Source organism: Chlamydotis macqueenii, chromosome 3 (assembly GCF_036417535.1).
Source record: "Chlamydotis macqueenii isolate bChlMac1 chromosome 3, bChlMac1.mat, whole genome shotgun sequence".
NCBI classification, from domain to species: Eukaryota; Metazoa; Chordata; class Aves; order Otidiformes; family Otididae; genus Chlamydotis; species Chlamydotis macqueenii.
This window is the reverse complement of record NC_141558.1, coordinates 85,986,200-86,004,690: the sequence shown is the minus strand read 5'-3', so window position 1 is coordinate 86,004,690 and position 18,491 is coordinate 85,986,200. Positions and strand designations below refer to the sequence as shown.

The window sequence follows — 18,491 nt, the reverse complement described above, 5'->3', positions numbered from 1 at the left end:
CCCCGCGCATGGGGGGCGGCCCCGGACATGCCCCCCTCCCCGCTGGCACCGCCGCTCGGCTCCGTTCTCCTCCTGCTCCAGCTGCTGGCGGCCGCGGGAAGGGCCCTCCCCGTCAGGCGGGTGAGTGCAGAGGTGGTGCCGGCCGCCCAACTTGCGCGGGCCGGGGTTGCCCCCTTCCCCGCGCCCCCTCAGCGGTGGGGCGGCGGGGGCCGCCCTCCGCCGCGGATTTCCGCGCCGCGGAGCGAGAGGCGGCCGCGGGGGAGCGGCGGGACGCGGCTCCTGGTGCCCAGGTGCTCGTCAAGAACGAGTCAGAAGTCAAACGCGTTACTTTTTGGGTGCGCAGCGCGCCCCCGCAGCGGGGATTGGTGCGCGCGCACGCGTCCCGCGCAGCTCTGGCGCCCGTCGCGTGCGCCCCGGCGGGGGCGGGGAGGGGGGACCCTGAGGGGAGGAAAGAAGCGGGGACGCTGCCGCTGCGGGGGAACGCTTCCCCCCCGCCCCGGGAAATAACACGCGGGTTTGTAATGTCAAACGAGTGCAGCGCCGTGGGAAAGCCAGGGCGGGGTCGCGCCGGGCGAGGCAGACGGGAACGCGGTAGGAGCGGAGGGGGAGCGGGCGGGAAACCCCCGGTCTGAAATTGGACGGGACCTGCCGGGCGCTGGACCCCGCTGTCTCGCCGCAGCGCCGGGCGGGTTCGCTCCTGACCCTTTCTCCGGCCGCTGCCGGCTGGAACAGACGGGGCCGTGGGGTTTTTTCTCTTCTTCCCTGGGCGCTTGTTGGGAGGGGGGAGCTGCCAGCCCTGCCGAGCTGCGGCCGCCTCGGGAAGAGGCAGGAGCTGGGCCAGGGTGGGAAAACGAAGTGTGGTTTGTTGCGAAGAGCGATGGGGAAGAGGGAGGGAAGGGTGACAGACGGAGAGGTGCAGTTTGGTGTGGCTGGGGACAGAGGAGGACAAGGGAGACTGGTGAGAGAGGGGAGGTGACGGGAGGGGGCTGCCGCAGCTGTAGGGAGAGCGAGGGTGGACTTGAAGCCGAGGATGCGGGCAGTGGAGGAGAAGGAAGGGATGGTGAAGCTGGTGATGGACCCAGCTCACTCTCTGTGCAGCTTCCCTTCAGTTGCTGGAAGGTTTTGAGGTTACTGGTTTATACAGAAGATCACTAAGATGATCTGTTTGGTTCCCAACTGTGTCTGAGTCTGCAGTGTTGTCTTAGGCATTGGCTTCTGGGGTGGGATTTTTGGGTGGTTTTGTTTGTCCTTGTTATGGCCATTGGCCCTTAAAGAGGCAACAGGTATGAGTTGCATCAGGGAAAATTCCAGTTGGGAAAAATATCTGATCAGATACTGAAACAAGGCTGGGGAACCTCCATCCATGGAGGTGTCTGTTGTTTGGCAGGACAAGGTGCTGAGTGGCTTGAGCTTGCACTAGGGAGAGCAAACTAAGGAGGGGGCTGCCAGAGGCAGCGAATCCAAGTGGAGCACCTTCCCTAGCAAAGGGGTCCCCTTTTGCTGGATGTGGAACTGGGGGGAGGTGAGAAGAAAGACGCTTCCCTGATCTTGACACTACGGTTGCCCTTTGACTTCAGTCTGGCAAGAAAGCGAGAACTCTTATAGCCTCTTCTGACACTAGAGGGTCTTACCTGACAACTTGTCTAGAGCAGTGATTGTGCCTGTTGTATGCTGAGAAAATGTACAAAACACTCTGCTCAGTCCTAAGTGTACAAAAGCGTGGAGCTCTTGCTCTTGAGAGTCTTTTCTCATGCTCTGTTCAGAATAGCGTTAGAGGTGATATTTAAAGTAAACTGGAAATAGTGCCGGTTTTAGGCACTAGTGGATAGTAAATTCTGGGTAGTAACAATCAGCTGCAAGGTTTTCTGGTTTAAATGGGCAAGACAGGTGTGAGAGGAAGGTAGAATGATTTGATATGAAGGCGGGGGAGGAAGTATTTTTTTCAGTATTGTGACTCCTGTTTTACTCTAACCTTCCCTCTCTCTCCCCTCAACCCCTCAAACAAGTGAGAAGGGGGAGATGGAGAAGAGAAAGCTGAGAATGGACTTAGGTTTTTCTTCCTTCTATGTACAGAGTTTTTATTTGGGGTGATGCTGCTTACTTGCCATCATCTTAAATGCAGAGTGACTGGGAATTGCTTAATAAGTCTCTAGATCTCCATTACTGCATTGAGCGTAGTAAAATGACCAAGAGCTGGTAGCACATGGCTGCATTGCAGAATCTTGTTACTAAGGAAGAGCCTGTGTCCTTTCCCTGCTTGGCCTGGAGCAGCCACGTCCTGCTGCTGACAGAGCCAAGCACAGCTGGCTGCTAGTTTCCTACCATCCAGTTTTCTCCTGGATTTGGATTTCAGATCCTCATTTTCTATGTAGCACTTATGCTCAAAGATTTCCTAAGACAATCTTGAAGGAAGCAGTTTAAATGTTAGTGAAGAGCAGATAGGAGCTGTGCCACAGTTCTTAATTGGGGGTTGTGTTTTTCAAACTACCCCAGTGCTTTCATTCCACAAGCTAAAATGTGAATAATGCAGGCTCCTGGGTGCAAGTACAAACAAGTGAGTTTGGAAAGGTTACAGATCTTTTGCTCTCCTCGGCTCTTGTTTCTGAAGTGCTCTTGTATGGGAATAGAAAAGTACTCTACATCAGTAGAGTACATCAGTATCAACATTAATTAGAGCGTATTTGATTTTTAGGTATGTGTATGTTATTGGTGCTCCCAATTACCATTATTGTTCATGCCTATTTACATACAGTTGCTAGTCTGTTCTCCAGACCAGCAGTCAGCGTGACTTCTTAGATTGCAGGTGTTAGGGGTGCACACAGTTACTGCTACTCACTCACCCTTTTGGAGCCTTCTGCGACTGCTCCTAGTTCTGCTGCATCTGCTGCTTTAACCACAGGTATCTGGGATCACGTGGCTGTCCCTTAGGCTGCTAGCTTTGAATCCTGATATGCCATGAGGAAAAAATGCAGTGTGAGGGGGGTGGTTTTGAGTGCCTTGTTAGTCTGCTGTGCTCTGCCCTTGGCAGCACAGAGGTCCTGTGTGTGTGAATGTCCCAGCACGGACTTGCAGGACTGTACCTTTTTTGACTTCTTGACTTCTGGTGCGTACCTGAATGCTGAGAGAACTGAACTAAGGTTCCTGACTGCCACTGTCCTGTAGATTTGTGTCCGTTAGAAGTCATTAGGGCTCTAGAGCTTGCCTGGAAAACAAATGGAACAGTGACCTGGAAACCAGTGACTCCATGCAGAAGCAAGGATGGGGGGGTGGGACTGCATCTTGGTTAGCGGGCCTACACCTGGGCAAAAATCCCTCCATACTTGGGCTGGCTGGAAGTTCTGAGTTTTTCTTTTTCTTTCTCCCAAAAGCTTGCACAGAGCTGGCTTTCTTGTTGCCTGCGCTCTGAAAATCAAAATGTTCTAGGCCAGTCTCAGCAGCATGTACTGGCAGTGGTATAGAAAGCAGTGGAGTAAAGGGTGAACAGAGGAGGTCTCCTGCTGTGCCACCTTGCTGGAGTTATTATCAAGGATACTTGGCTGGCTCCTAGGTAATGGGCTTATTTCCCAGGAATATGGCCAGGTTCTTAAACTTAATATTTGTAGGCCATTTAAATTCATGACGATATTAATATGGTGTAAATCTTTTAATTACTGAATAGCTCAATCATCTAAATCAACAGATTAAGTTGCTATCCTAAATGACTAAAACCTTTATGTATTCATAAAATAATATGGGAAATTTTTTTTTGTTGTTTGCTTTTTTCTTTAGAAACAAGTCTAATTTTCTGGAAACTTTATAAAGCTAGTGACAGATGGCCTAACACAGAAAATCTGATTATGCAAGCTAAGAAGAAGATATTTATTTACTTGTTATAATATCCCAAACCGAACTGTATGGGGAGAGGGGGGAAATGACATGTATTTTGGGCTGAAGGAGCCTAGGATATCAAGTCTCCAAGGGGCAAAGGAAAGGACTGTATTCCATAAAGCAGAACAACTGCTTTGACTTGGCCCTTGGCATTGTTTTACAGCTCTGATGTCTGGTCCAGGCAAGTTTTAGTGAAACAGTTGTCAAATCTTTCTACCTTCCCCGTATTTCTGGTGTCATTGCCGCACCCTTCCCCACCACTCTAGGCAGCAGTCTGAAAGAGTTTGGATGAAAGTATTTGAGATAAAGCGTAGGCAGATACAGCTAGGCGTGGAAGGATGTGTTTCATGACTGTAATAGCAGTGAGGCACTTTTGGCTGTCTTCTGGAGGGTGGGAGTTTTAGTTTTGCAAGGCTCCATCACTTTGAGAGTACAGGTTTTTCTTCTCAAAGAAGTTGTAGCTCTGTAGCTGCAATGAAGTTCAGTGAAACTGGGTCTGTTCTACAAAGCACAACCAGTTGTCTGCTGGCTGTTAGAGAGATTTTTTTTTTTAAAGGTATTGTATCATATCCTGTTTCTGTTAGCTTGTCAAACTAAATTGAGCTTTAATTTGCTGTTTTGATTGATTGCCAGTTATTTGAGATGACAAACCAGGAGGGGCTGTTATTTCTGAAATCACAGGGCCTTTGCTAGTTTATAACTTGGAGAAATCCTTCGGAAAACGGATTGTTTCCTTCTGCAGTGATGTACTGGAATGACAGCTATTATCTTTGCATTCGGCTTCTTTCATTAAAAGCTTCTTGTATTTCTTTCCCTCTGGTAAACCAGTGCTGCCAAGGCTGTCTGCTCAAGTTTCCTTGGCACAGTGCATCAGTTCCATTAGTTTGTGTCTTAACAAAAGTAAGTTTACACAATAGCAGATGTTTCTCTGCTATGGAAGAAAGTTGTCTGCTCAGTAGATAAGAGACCTTCTGTTTAAGCCCTACAGTGTTGTTTTCTTGTGAGGCTGAACTAAAACATCAGGCAGGAACTCCTATAATTAAATCAAATCTTCCTAACCTAGCTACCCATGAAGAGACGAGTTTGGTACTTGGATCCAATGCTTCCCATCAGAAGAGGGGCAGGGTAAACAGTGTCTAGGCATCTCTAGCTTGCTAAATGACGCCCCTTCAAATGTTGTAGTTTTATGCAAAATGCAGCAAATTGGAACTTGCTATAAGTGAGTATAGATTTGCTTCTGGTGGCTGAATACTGTTCTTTTCTGGCTCTTTTTGTTCAGTATTGGAAACTGGTGTTTATACATAGCAGCTACACTGGCCTATGATCTGCTGGGTTCCAGTGATCCTTTGGTGTGAGCATGGAGGAGCTTACAAAATGTGTGTCAGTCTTCATAGGTAGTAGGAGAATCTCCAGGCACAATTGCAGCAGCATCATCTGTGGTTTGTAAGCATGGAAAGTCCACCTCATCCACTGCTGAAGGAAAGTAAATTACTCTTACTGCCATGAATTACCGATGCAAAGGGAGACTCCCTGCAGCTTTATCTGGACTTCAGTAAGCCTTGCAGATCGTGTTCCTGGGATACAGTGTGGCAGATCTTTGTGGAGGAGAACATGAGTGGATTTTCCACCAGTTGTCTTCCCCTTAATCTTATGTCTTCCCCTTATGGTCTTATGTTTTCAAAGAAACAAACAACCACCCCTGCCCTGTGATGTTGTGAATTAATCGATACAGCTTGCGAAGTGCAGACATGAGAATTTCTTTCCCCAATGCTTACATGAAAACCTTGTGAGCAACCCCCTGCCCCAGGTTGAAGTATGGCTTCTTAATAGTCCAATAAATACTGTAGCTATGTATAGAATAGAGACAGGCTTAATTTAATTGAATGAACAATTTAAAAAAAATGGTAACTGGATAGAGGAAATTGCAGTTTACACATATGGAAAAGAATAGTTCTTTCAGCTGGCCATTTTACTTGCGTTGTATTATTGCTGTTTCACTCTAATTGATTGTTAATGGATTGCAGTCTTAGTGCAGTCTGGTATTGACTGCTGTTTTTCTTGCAATTGATTGCATTTCATTGTTAGTTTACCCTCTCACCATCTATTTCCTAGCTTCTTTTATGCTGGCTTCCCCAATTACTGTATTTTTCTGTGTTGTGCTCTTCTGTCCGTTGAGCTCATCTGTGTTCTCCTGTTGTTTTCTTGCCCTGTCTCACTTATGCACATGTCCTGCTCCTCTCCCAGTGCCACCTTTGTCTTCAGGACAATTTTGGAAACTTGCATTGTTGTCTTGATGTGTAATTTTAGCAGTTGTTTGCTGCTGCCCTTTTCCTTGCTCTCTTGCTACTTCTATGCACTCTCTGCTGTACTATGGGAGTAGTTCAGGAAAGTGAACCTGCTTTCTGGTTGTGCCTTGAAAGTAGCTAAAGGGTCAAGATGTGTGTGGAAGAAGCTTCTGCAAATGTTAGACTATGAACTCCTGTCCTGGTTCTGGCTAGGATGGAGTTAATTTTCACCTGAGCTGGGAGAGGAACTGGAGCTGATGGCACCTGTGACTGGAGAAAACAGCTGGGACAGTTTACCCAAATTTGCCAAAGGGCTGTCCATCCCATGGGACATTGTGCCCAGTGTATAAAGTGGGGATGGTGCTGAGGGGAGGTTCCTGCTATTCAGGAGGGATACAGGTATCAGGATCCACCATGAGCTATTGTACTGTAAATTACCTGCTTAAGTTTTTTTTGTTTTTTTTTTTTTTTTCCTGTTATTGGGATTTGTTTTCCATTTCTGTTTTCTTTTCCTCTGTTGTTCTCTTTAAACTTTTTTTTTTTTATCTCAACCCACAAGTTTTGCTGTCTCTTTACCAATTCTCCTCCCTGTCCTACTGTGGGGAGGCAGGGAATAGTGAGGAGGGAGGGAGCAACTGTGTGGTATTTAGCTACTGAGTAGGGCTAAACCACGACACTTTGGTAACCCCTCTGAGATATGCAGTTTTGGTGCTGCTCAGCACTTCAGTCTGAAAACTGAGCCACACTGAAAGGCCTAGCACCAGGTAAACCAAAATGCCTCTGTGACAGCCTAAGGGCAAAGCTGGAGGGAAAACAGTGCTCTCCTATATATCCTTCTGTAAATGGGAAGAAGGGTGGCCACTGAGACTTTTATATTGAATGTGTCTCTGGTGCTTGGCAGAGGCTTAGGGAACAGTCCTTCTGTGCCAGACTGTTTTTGTGGCAGCAGAAGTAGTTTAGACTGACTTGCTCTTATGTGTGGACAAGCCAAATGCAGGCAAGAAGCTGAGCCTGCATTAAAGAAGAGCTGCCTCTGGAGTTCGCTGGCTCTTGTTCAGAACAAGTATTTCTCTGGTGCTTTGAAAGGTGGTCCAATTACTTGAGTGTATTCTATGTTGAGGAATGGCAGCTGATGCCATAACCAAGCTTTACTGTGCTGTCTACTGAGCTCTGATAAACGAGCAAGACCTACTAAACTTCTTCCAAAGGAGTGTGTGGATTACACCTCTTAAAATCAGGCTCTGAATATTTCAGGATATGTAGCATCGATCTTCCTTTTCCACTGAATTCTGCTAGCAACAAACTTCCATGTGTTTCTTTCCCGTAGGAAAAAAAATGGCCTTATTCTTCTATTTGCTAACATTCCTACTCCCTTTCTTCTCTATAGATATCAACACTGCTCATGGTATTGACCAACATCTGGATGCTGTATTCATCCTTATGTATTGTTTCATTCTGAAAATGGAAAAACTTTTTTTTCTCAAAGTATATTCTGGTTGTTTCATTGCAGCTCAGCTCTTTGCAACTATGTTTCAAAGCTTGTTTTTAATGTGACCAGATCATGAGTTAAATTTTGCATTTGTTCTTTCATCAGTTCGATCTTCAACAGTGCTATATGTGCTGCCAGCAACCCAGCAGATTTTTTTTTTGCTCCCTCCCGTGAAGGAGGCTCATTCAGAAGGTAAAGTAATGGTGGAAACCTTGCTCTCTTCGGAGGATGTTCCTGATCTAGTTTTATGCTTCTGCAGGTGCCTGGAAGAAATGCTGAAGTATGGGGTTAAGGTAACTATTAAGCTGTAGTGTGAGAAAGTAGTAAGTACTGCCTTTCAGACCTTCTGGTGGGAGAGACTGACATGCCTGATATCCATGGGCTTCTATCTAAAGATTCGTTTCCTGACATGCATGGACTCCTGGCAATGCAGTTAACCTCTTCATAGATTTTCTTCAAGATGGAAATTGATAACTTTATTTGCTCCTCTGATATGTCTGGTGTTGTACAGAAGCTACTGAAAAGTTGCTATAAGACATTTTGACGTACAGAAAGGGTTGGGTGTACAGCAGCATTGACAAGCATCAGGTGTCTTCCTTTATGCTGAATTGGAGGGGGAAAACCAGGAAACTTTCAAAAGACTTGGTTTGTAAGCTACAGAATGCTCTATTTAAATTACTACTTTATGAAGTTCATTTAATTTACTTGTCTCAATTTGATCTTTGTGTTGTTCAGTCAGAGTGAGCCCCTTGGGAGCTGGAATAGGGTGACAGGGCAAGGTACCTGTCTGGTTCGGGAAGTCCAGAAGCCTATTGTCTTTATGGCTGGCTGTGGCTCCTGGACAGACCAATCATTGTGCTGAGGAGTTTTGTACACAGAAATCCAAATTCTGTGCCTTTCACACAGAGTGAGAATTTAGACACTTTAATTTTTCACTCTGTTCCAGTAGGTGAAATTGAGTAGGAAGCATGAAATTTAAGGGAACACCGACATCTATGAAGCCTCCCTCATATGCCCTAATATTGCTAGAGGTGCTACTACTGCTGTGAAAAGAGACAGACCCTGGAAAAAACCCTATGCTTCCATGTAAGTAACTTTTAAAAATGTTATAGATGTTGGTACAGCTACATGTGGGCTACACATAAGAGACAGAGCCCTGTATCACTGGATGAATGATGTTCCTCCTTCAGTCCCATTCCTCCCAAATAAAAATAATCTGTACAAAGCTAGTTCTACAGAATGAATGAAGTTTTTCGTTTTTATCCCTTGAGATGGGAAAATTAAAGGTATGGTATTTGATTGGAATTATTTGAAGTAGTTATCAGTCTTTGCTTTTGTCAGATGTGGTGTCCTCTAATCTATTGCCATTTTCATTACCGTTTCTTAATGAAGAAAAATTAATCAAGTACCATTTGAACTGCATCACTCTAAGAATAACAAAGATCCCATTCTTTTTTAACTCAGTGACACTGCAAGAAGTGTACACTCTGGAAAAAAGAGGGAGCTATTATGTGCTGTTTACGATGACACTGCATAGTTACAAATTGCACATCAAATAACTTAAGATGTATTTGTAGTGAACTTCTTTCAAAAAGACCCAAATCCTTGATACATAGGACTTTTCTAAATGAAATATGAAGTGTCACAGAGATGGTACAGGAGACATTCAGTTATTAAGGTGGTCAGAAACATCCTGTTCAAACAGTATTTCAGAAAATTAAGTTCCAGCACTTTTAGTGTTATGATAGATGTGTTTAAGCCTAGATCTCAGCACTCCTGTTTATTAGTTGAATTTGGATAAAAGTTGATACAGGAAACTCTTCAAAAACTGCATTCAGTCTCCTTCAGCTTCTCTCCATATGGACTTGTAAGAAGCAGCTATTGTTAGTTAAAGGATAAACTTGAATTCGAAGATATCTGTAGAGTAACTCAGTATGCTCTGAATTTGTTCATTGCTCTTTGGGGATTAAGACACCTGGTGGTAATAAATGAGGGTATTAAAACTTTCTAGAATAAAACTGATTCTTTTACTAATGAGACTTAAGTATAAAATAATGTTAGCTTTGTAGTTTGAACTCAATTTAATGGCCATGTGATAGCAGAGATAGCTGTAAATTGCAGGAAACAAAGCTGGAATTTGAAAGTGCTTTTTTTTTTTTGTAGATTTTTGTTTGGGTTTTTTTTTTTTGTTTGTTTTACCTGTTTTGATGTCTAAGCTATGTTGGTCTCTCAGGACCGGAATCACAGAATAGCTGAAGTTGGAAGGAACCTCTGAAGGTCATCTGGTCCAACCTCCCTGCTCAAGCAGGGTCACCTGGAGCTGGCCCTGTGATGGAAAAAACTTTTTTACTTACTTGTGTGGTAAGATAGCATCCATGCTGATGAGTCATTGAGCAGCCAATGAGCTCTATATTTTCTAATCTATTTTCCTACTTTGTGTTGGGGCATCCCCTAATGATTCAAGGAAGGTTTTATCTTGCTTCTCACTGCTACCTTCTTTTGCACTCTGCCACCCTTCATCCTTCTTAATTAACTAGGGACTAAGCTTACATGTGGTATTTCACTATTCAAAACTTCTATTCAAGATGCAAAAATCTAGTAAATCTCAGTACACTAGACTTATAATCACCTGATTGGCCTCAAATAGACCTTTATGTGATTGCACCAGCAATTAAACATTATATGAGTAGGTAATTGGGCAAATGATTACATGGACTAATCTCTTCCCTTACATACTAATTCTAGAGGAAGCTGTTACAGTTGTAGACTGTTAGTTTTCTGTAAAAGAAGCTTTGAGTTAGTGCAGCTTTCACTATTTCTACTTGGTTTTGGCAAAAGGATGTCACAGGCTTTCCAAATGTGAACAGCGGTTTCTTGTTTGGACCTTTATGATGATCTTCCAGGATGCTCTTTCTCTTTCCTGAAGGAAGATAATAGAGGGGATTTTTTTTTTTTTTTTTTTTTTTTTTTTTCTCCAGGGGGTGGTGATGTATTGTGGGGAAACTCTTTCAAAACCTGTTCAGGATAAAATATTTCTTGTTTTCAACAGAAAACTGAAATGTCTGTGCAGGGATGGGTAGGAAGTACATGTTTTCAGCTACGAAAAGTAGTTAGGGTCCTCTTTGGGGACAAGGCTCTGTAAGTGGGAAAGAGAAGATGGGTAAAAAGCTGTGAGCATTGTTGCTGTAGTAGCTGTGGTTAGTCTGAGCAATCAAGGGAGATGTGCTGTCTGAGACAGTGGTTGCTGGTGGCAAGGGGTCTAGCCAAACTGAAACTTGTGGCTCATTCACAAGCCATTGTTCTTTGTTGGTGTTTTCTTTTTATCTCCTATAGTGCCTACACTTGCAGATAAAGGCTTTCTTCTGGGAACAGGGAATGTAACACTCAGGTGAAAGAAGAAACAGGTGGCTCAAGATTTGTTTAAATGCCTTTGTGGTCTGTGTGTGCAAGTCTGGTGGAACATCTTGTGGATGATAGATGACAAGAGTTGTCCAAGTTTGGGATTGGGGAGGGTGTTTGCTTTTTTCCTTGACTATCTTGCACAGAAAGATTTTAAAGTTGCAAACTTGTAATATCTTCCCTCTTCATCTTAGGGCGGTTGAGTTAGGTGATTAACATTCCTGTGGGCATATGTTTTAATTACTGAGTAGGGAAATGGGTTAGTGTTGTCTTGCACTGTGCATAGAAAGTAGGAGTGGTTGTCACTCTTACTATTAATAACAAGGTAGCATGACCACAGGTGCATGTTGTAAGATGACTCCTTCCAAATACCTGTTTTGGGGAAGGAGTGGTAGTAATGAGCTTTCTTCTGTGTCCATTTAATTTACCAAATCTGTGTGCTTGGATGCTAATATGATAGGTGCCTTGAAAATAGCTGTAATAGCTACAGAAGGCAGAGGAGTATGAATTGTTTTTTATGTTGAGTTGGGCTTGAAGGTCTTTTTCTGAAAATGTTCTTGGTTTCTGTCTAATTTATTTTGGGGGAGAAGGGGTTACAGCTGCGCTGTAGACATCTTTATCAGTGAGACTATTTGTAGTATTAAACAGTATACTCTTTAGAGCCAGGCACTTAATAACAAACTAAGCTGTCAGTTGGTGCTACGTGTAGTACTTGAGGAACTTAAAGGCTGTAATACTGAGAGAACAAAGCTAATGTAAACATCCGTTATAGTTCATGAGGTTAACTTTCTACTTGCTCAAGCTTTCGATACTTAGTTTCCTTCATGTCTGTCCCTTGTTTTGCCCTTTGCTTGTAAAGTTCTCCTTGGGTTCAGCAACTTGGTTCACTGCCTGGCTTTAATCTTTGCCGTGTGCTGTCCCCTATTGTCTTTGAAAACACTTTAGTTTTTCTTCAACAGCAGGACTTCCAGTCCTCTCTAATTTTGGCTTTGCCATTCTATCTGGGCTGCTTGGCATAATGCTTAAAAAAGCTTTAAAGAAAATTCATACATTCAAGTAATTCATGAATATGCGTGTACTTCAGAGAAGGGGAGGGAGAGAGAGCCTATGTACTGGCTGCTCAAGAGAAATTAAATTTGCAGTTAATGTGCTAGAAAGAACTCACATAAAAATCTTGAATTCCAAATACTTCTCCTGTCCCTAGCTTACATCCAAGATGATATCTATGTTGATGCTACTTTATGGCCTCTGGAGTTTTTTGGTTTGTTTTTAATTTATAGCTGTTCTTATTCTTCCCTCTTTTCCTTATTTTTGTCATGCTGGAAGTATTTGGAGCAAAATCAAGCTCTGAAAATAAACATATTTATTATACTGTTCAAAGTGTCTGTATCCTGCTCAATGGACAGCTGGGATCAGCACAGAAGAAAAGTGTTTCTTTAAAGGCAGCATGGGCAGCAGACTGTATCACTGGGAAATGAGAAGATAATTTCATGGTAAACTTGTGGCAAGTTTGGAACACAAGTACAGGATGACAGGCAGCTGAAATGGAAATATTCAACTCCCAACACCATTGCAGGCTAACTGTTTTGTGCTTATTTTGCCATGCTCATCTCTTATTTAGTTTTATGATCCAAACTGGAAAAGAAACTATTTGAACAGTGAGGAATGGAAAGTGTCAGCCCACTTTGGTCTTGACTAAATCACTGTAGCTTTCTCTTCAGCATTCTTTTCCCTCTCATCTGTCTCTTCCTCCACCCCGGCGCCTTCTTAAGTTTTTGAGTATTTCTGGTCCAAGTAATCTGACAAGAGAAATGTTCTGCGGGTTAGTGTCCTTTCCATTAAAAGTTTTGGTGGAAACAAAGCAGATAAGCTGGCCAGTCTGCTATGTGTTTGTCTGGTTGCTCAAGCTGCTTGTCTAATGGGCTGCTCCAGGGACCGTGTCCCAGCTCTGGCCAGAGTTATCTTCCTGTCCTCCATATAGTGAGTTACTGCCTTTTCTGATTGTGTTACTTCTTTCCTTGAATTCCATAAAATGAACGCATCTGAACAACTCTTAAACTGAGGTCTTTAGAACATTTTTATTGGTTTTTCTTTTGGTTTTGAAAAGCTAATGCTTGTCACTACAACCCAGGAAGGCTCCAGTTGAGTACAGGATCTCAGCCGGCTGATCACTATACAAACAAGTGTTTCAGGTGAAAAAAAAGACTTTTTTTTTTTTTCTTTTTAAACAGTCTGTATAGCTAAAGGAGTCTTCATCTTGGAGATAGGAAGTGCAAAGAATAAAACTTGAATTCGTGACTCGCTCTTTTTAATAATTGGAAACTATTGTGTAAATGATGTTGGGAGGTTTGCAAGCACAACGACCTGTTCACAGGTTCTGAATAAATATTAGCTCTTGTAAAGGAGGAGAATACACCTCACAGTGACTTGAACAGAAGCTGTTCCTTCAGGTTGTTGGACCTCAAGGTTTTTCAGCCATAGTGTCCTGCTGAAGGATGCAGTGGGTTGTCTGTTACTTAGTCTTTAAGTCAAGATTAAGTATGTGTCTGAGTGGTTTTTTCTGGTTAAGCTAGCATGTGTGAGATGGAAACAGAAGTTAGTGTGGGGGTCTAGAAGGTGCTGTGCAGGAAATTGATTATCTTAATAGATCATTCTGGCCTCAAGGTCACCATAGTTGCCCTGTACCATTTCTAGTGGCAAAAGGTGAAAAATCATGAGTCATCTAGTAACAAGCGTAGACAAAGAGACCTTAAGGGCTATTTCTCCAACAGCTGAAGTCCTCAAATCTTTGCTTCTTTGAGTAATAAGCATTGGACTTCTAGCCTAACATTTTTATACAGGTAGTGGGCTTCACTTTAGGCTCCTTTTAGTTTGAAGATGGTAGATATAATTAAGATTGTTCTTATGCCTCACTGTGAGCTGTGCTGCTTTTGCTTATCTCTGCTTCACAGCAACTCATATCCTCTTAAAGGTTTTGCCTGTTTAATTTTACCCTGGAAGAGTTTGCCTGTCAGGTTCACAGTGTGATGGCACAAGTGCTTATGCTGGCATAAGGAGAAGAGGGGAGAGAGATGGAGGAGGGAATTGCAGCCTTTCTCTGGAGACAGAGAAACCACTTATTTCAACAGCCACGCTGGCTTCTGCTGTTTCAAATGCTGATAGTTATACTGTAGGATGACTCTGTGCTCAAGAAGCACATCTTAAGGATGAACTGAGATGTAAGACATAAATCCTTTGCAGAGTAAGCTAAATCAGAGTAAACTTTTCCTCAGAAATGACAACATGTGATGTAAAGCCACTGCTATTTAAGTTCACTTTTTTTTTCCTTTAGCTATTCTGTGTGAATCTATTCTGTTCCTAGAAGTGCCGCTTAATTTAAGGTTAATGTTGGATGGGAAATATATGGCTGTGAAACTACTAATATGGAACTAATGGAATGATTTTTAATTCCTTTGAGTGACTTGTCCATTTTCAGCTTTATTACTGTACGGCCACAGCTTCCTTTGGTGCTTTGAAGATTGGCGATGGAGGAGAGGAAGCTTTGTGCACAACTTAAAATATTCATTTTGACAAAGGTTAGAGACTTGACTGGAGAGGCAGCTCTTTCTTCTGTGTTTCCATTTGTCCAGCTGGGATCACAGCTTTCTTGAAGCTCTCTGCATGTTTTTCTTCCTTTGTCTTATGAAGTTGTTTCACCCTGCTTTTGGGCTTTATCCTGTCTCTTGCTTTCTGAAAACCAGTGTGCTTGTTGTCTGACCAGTAGTCTTCCTCTGTTGCTCACTTTTCGCCTTTCTTTTGAAGGTCTCCCTAAAGAAGCATGGAAAGAAATGTAAATCCAAATGTAAATACTATCAATTGCAGGTCACTTCTGTAGCTTGAACCACAAACCTCTTTAGCTCCATGTAACTCTCCAAGAGTATGGGAAGGAATGAAGGGCTGAGCAGGAGGCAGGCTGATTTCTGTGGAGAGTTATGACTGTCTCTGAAACTGGCTGTTGTGACAGCAGACCTGTAGGGCTGAAGGCTGTGGTATCTGCCAGAAGTAAAGAAATAAGATCTGATCCTGGGTCTCGTAAGGATTCTGAAAGAAGAAAATAATATTTTCCACATGTTGGCAAAATGATTGTCCTGGTTTTGACTGAGAGTTAATTTTCCTCCTAGCAGCTGGTATAGTGCTGTGTTTTGGATTTAGTATGAGAATAATGTTGATAACACACTGACACTTTATTTGTTGCTAAGTAGTGCTTATACTAAGTCAAGGACTTTTCAGGTTCTTTTTCAGGTTCTCATGCCCTGCCAGTGAGGAGGCTGGGGGTGTACAAGAAGCTGGGAGGGGGTGCAGCCAGTAGAGCTGACCCAAACTGGTCAAAGGGATATTCCATACCAGATGGTGTCATGCTCAGCATATAAAGCTGGGAGAAATTGGCTGGGGGTTGGCGATGGCTACTCAAGGACTGGCTGAGTGTCAGCCTGTGGGTGGTGAGTGGTTGCATCACTTGTTTTTCTTTTTTGTTGTTTTCCTTTTCATTACAATTTTTTATTATTATTATTATTTTTAATTTTACTTCAATCATTAAACTGTTCTTATCTCTACCCATGATTTTTCTTACTTTTCCCCTTCTGATTCTCTCTCCCATCCCACTGGGGAGGGGGAGGGTGAGCAAGCAGCTGTGTGGTACTGAGTTGCTGACTGGTGTTAAACAACAGCATTGATGTTGTGTGGCTCTAACTGACAAAGATCAAAGCCCACTAGAAGTGGTGTGAGGATGGGGTACGGATAACTTTCTGCAAAATTGAAGTTTATATCTTGCATCCAAGTTCCTCTGCTGTGCTGCTTTCAGGAGGCAGAAGCATGGTAGCATGTGGGATTGCCTTGCAGAACCAATGCATAAGACCCTCTGCTGCTGATTCAACTCATGCAGTTAATGCCAGGATCTCTGGGCAGAAGATGGACTGAGTATTAGTATCTGAATATTATATATGGAAGATTAATGCATTTGAAGTAAGAATGTAGAGGATTTGGGAGAAGAGTGAGCTGATGTATGCACAATACTGAAATGGGTTGCAGGCTGCTTACTCATTTCTTACCCAGTCAGAGATGGAATTGGGAAAATTGCTATTTTGGTTTTTTGAGACTCATGGTGTAGAATGTCTGAAACTGGCCCAATATTGACTTCTGAAATAAACATTTGAGGATTGCTTCTTATTAAATTTCTTAAACTACAAAATCCTCTGAGCTTAAGGAAAGGGTGTACTGAAGCAAGATTAAGCATACAGAAGAATTCATAATTGTATTAACTTCTATGTCATCTATAGATGCAGCTGTCATGGTACTAACTTCAGAGAGCCGATATTGTCATCTCCTTGGGGAACCAGGGGAAGACAGAATTCCCAGACTCTATTTATGTCTTGGTCACCTGTTTACTTGCTGTAACACTTAGCATCTATCTTTCTGCTCTGCTTCCAAAATGAAGAAACTATAGTCTTCTTTTTAAAAGGGGTATTGTGGTAGACTAATTCAGATTTGAGGAAAAGCCTGACCTGAATCCTGTGGTAATAATATGGTTCATAAATTGCTTTGCAGTCCTAGAGTAAGGAAAGTCTGCTACAACTTAGCTGCTCTGTGTTTCTGTAGTCTGCTTCCCTGACTGAGAGGGACTATAGGAAAACTGGGAAGTAGACCCATTCTAGATAAATTTGACAGGTACTTTTTCTTGTGTAAAGGAGAAGGAAGGGAAGGTGCTACTGATATTGCCAAATCATTTGACTCAAATGTGATAACATACCATTGTTATGATTAAATATTGTTTGGAATTCCTTGATTTCAGCGTCTTCAGCCTACTTAGTCCCATGGAAACTCTAAAAGCACTAGTCCTATATTAAAGATACTAAAAAAAAAAAGAGAAAAAGCTAATGTCAATTAAAGTATTAATGAAAGTTTCTGATTTTATTGACTTTCATTCCTGCGTCTTGCAAATACATTAATTCTGTCTGATTGTAATTTTAAATATTGTAGAAGATGGTGATAGCTGTCCTCAGAGAATGAAAAAGCAGAAAATTCAGGTTTCAGGTTGGAGCCATTTTGGTTTTGCCTTCAAGGAAGCTGAATTGGCCTCTGCAAATGAAAGCAAATATAAAACAGTGCAGAAGTGAATGCAAACATTGTAGTGTATTCATATCTTCTGTTGACTCTTGCTTCTAACATCACTTCTGGGGAAAGATGACTGTACAGCCTTTGCTACCAAGACCTCACAAATATAGCAGGATGATGCTTTAAATTGCCTCTCTGCTTAGAGACTTTCAGGAGCACAGCCCCCCACCCCCTTCCCATGTAGGGAAGGTAAACTCATAGGCTCGTAGAATGGTTTGGGTTGGAAGGGACCTTTAAAGGTCATCTAGTTCAATCTCCCTGCAAGGAGCAGGCACACCTTAACTAGATCAGGTTGCTCAGAGCCCTGTCTAGCCTGACCATTAACATCTCCAGGGATGGGGCATCTCCCACCTCTCTGGGCAACCTGTTCTAGTGTTTCACCAGTGTTCTCTTCTAAGATATGTTTTAAAAGAAGGTAGAAGGAAAAGGACATGGGAGGTTGGATGGAGGCAGGAATACAAGTTCCATGTCTGAGTGGTCTCTGGAAACTGATGTCATCTGGCTCCCTCTGCTTGGGAACAGGGCTCTGAGAGTACTGCTGCAATACAGTGTGGTGCCAGATTTTTTTTCTCCTAGCTTCTGCCCCCTGTTGATCTTGATATCCAGGGACTGCATGATGTTCCCCCTCAAACTTTGGATAAAGTAACGTGATCATCCAATGTGAGCTTAACTTCAGGCATGTTGATTTACTCCTTGTTTGTCAACCTGTTACTTCTGTGTTTCATGTGATCAGAATGCAGTCCCTGGGTAGCATCTCAGTGCACCTTGTTTTGTCTTGTTACTCTCTCTTTTCTTTGACCATTTTAATGCTTTTCCATATTGGGCTGAGTTGAGACTTTAGCCTTTATGCAACATTGCTCCTGTCTTGTTTTTGACAGATCAAGCCCTTGGAATATAACGCTTGGCAGCCATATGGGTTGAATGCTGAAAAGTGTAAGACTATATGCAGACTGTAAAATACCACACTGCATCCAATCAAATAAATGTGAACTCTATGGTATACACAATGCAATATTGTGAGGATGATGTTGTAGGGAGTTCTAGCCTATCATTGTGCTATGCAAAGGTTCACCTCTGCATTGTCTTTTCTTTAGTATTTGGAAGGAAAACAGATGACATCTGGAAAATGAACTTTGCTGGCAGAACTTCTCTTGGATGGTCTGTTTTCAAATGTGTCATAACTGTAGATGAAAATGCTAGCAATTTGCAAAGGTGCCCCCCCCCCCTTGGCAAGGGGATGGTAGGTGGGGGAAAAAGTAATATGGCAGGTAATGGGACAGTGGACCTCGAGCCACTGTGAC

At 42.9% G+C, this 18,491-nt stretch overlaps 1 protein-coding gene across 1 annotated transcript in view; it reads left to right on the top strand.

Annotated features, from left to right (window-relative positions):
• Positions 1-18,491, top strand: part of GLP1R (glucagon like peptide 1 receptor) — a 91,022-nt gene continuing 72,531 nt past the window's right edge. Inside the window, exon 1 of the mRNA XM_086744445.1 lies at positions 1-120. Coding sequence (XP_086600571.1) covers positions 28-120 — 93 coding nt within the window. The 5' untranslated portion in view covers positions 1-27. The remainder of the gene's footprint in view (positions 121-18,491) is intronic.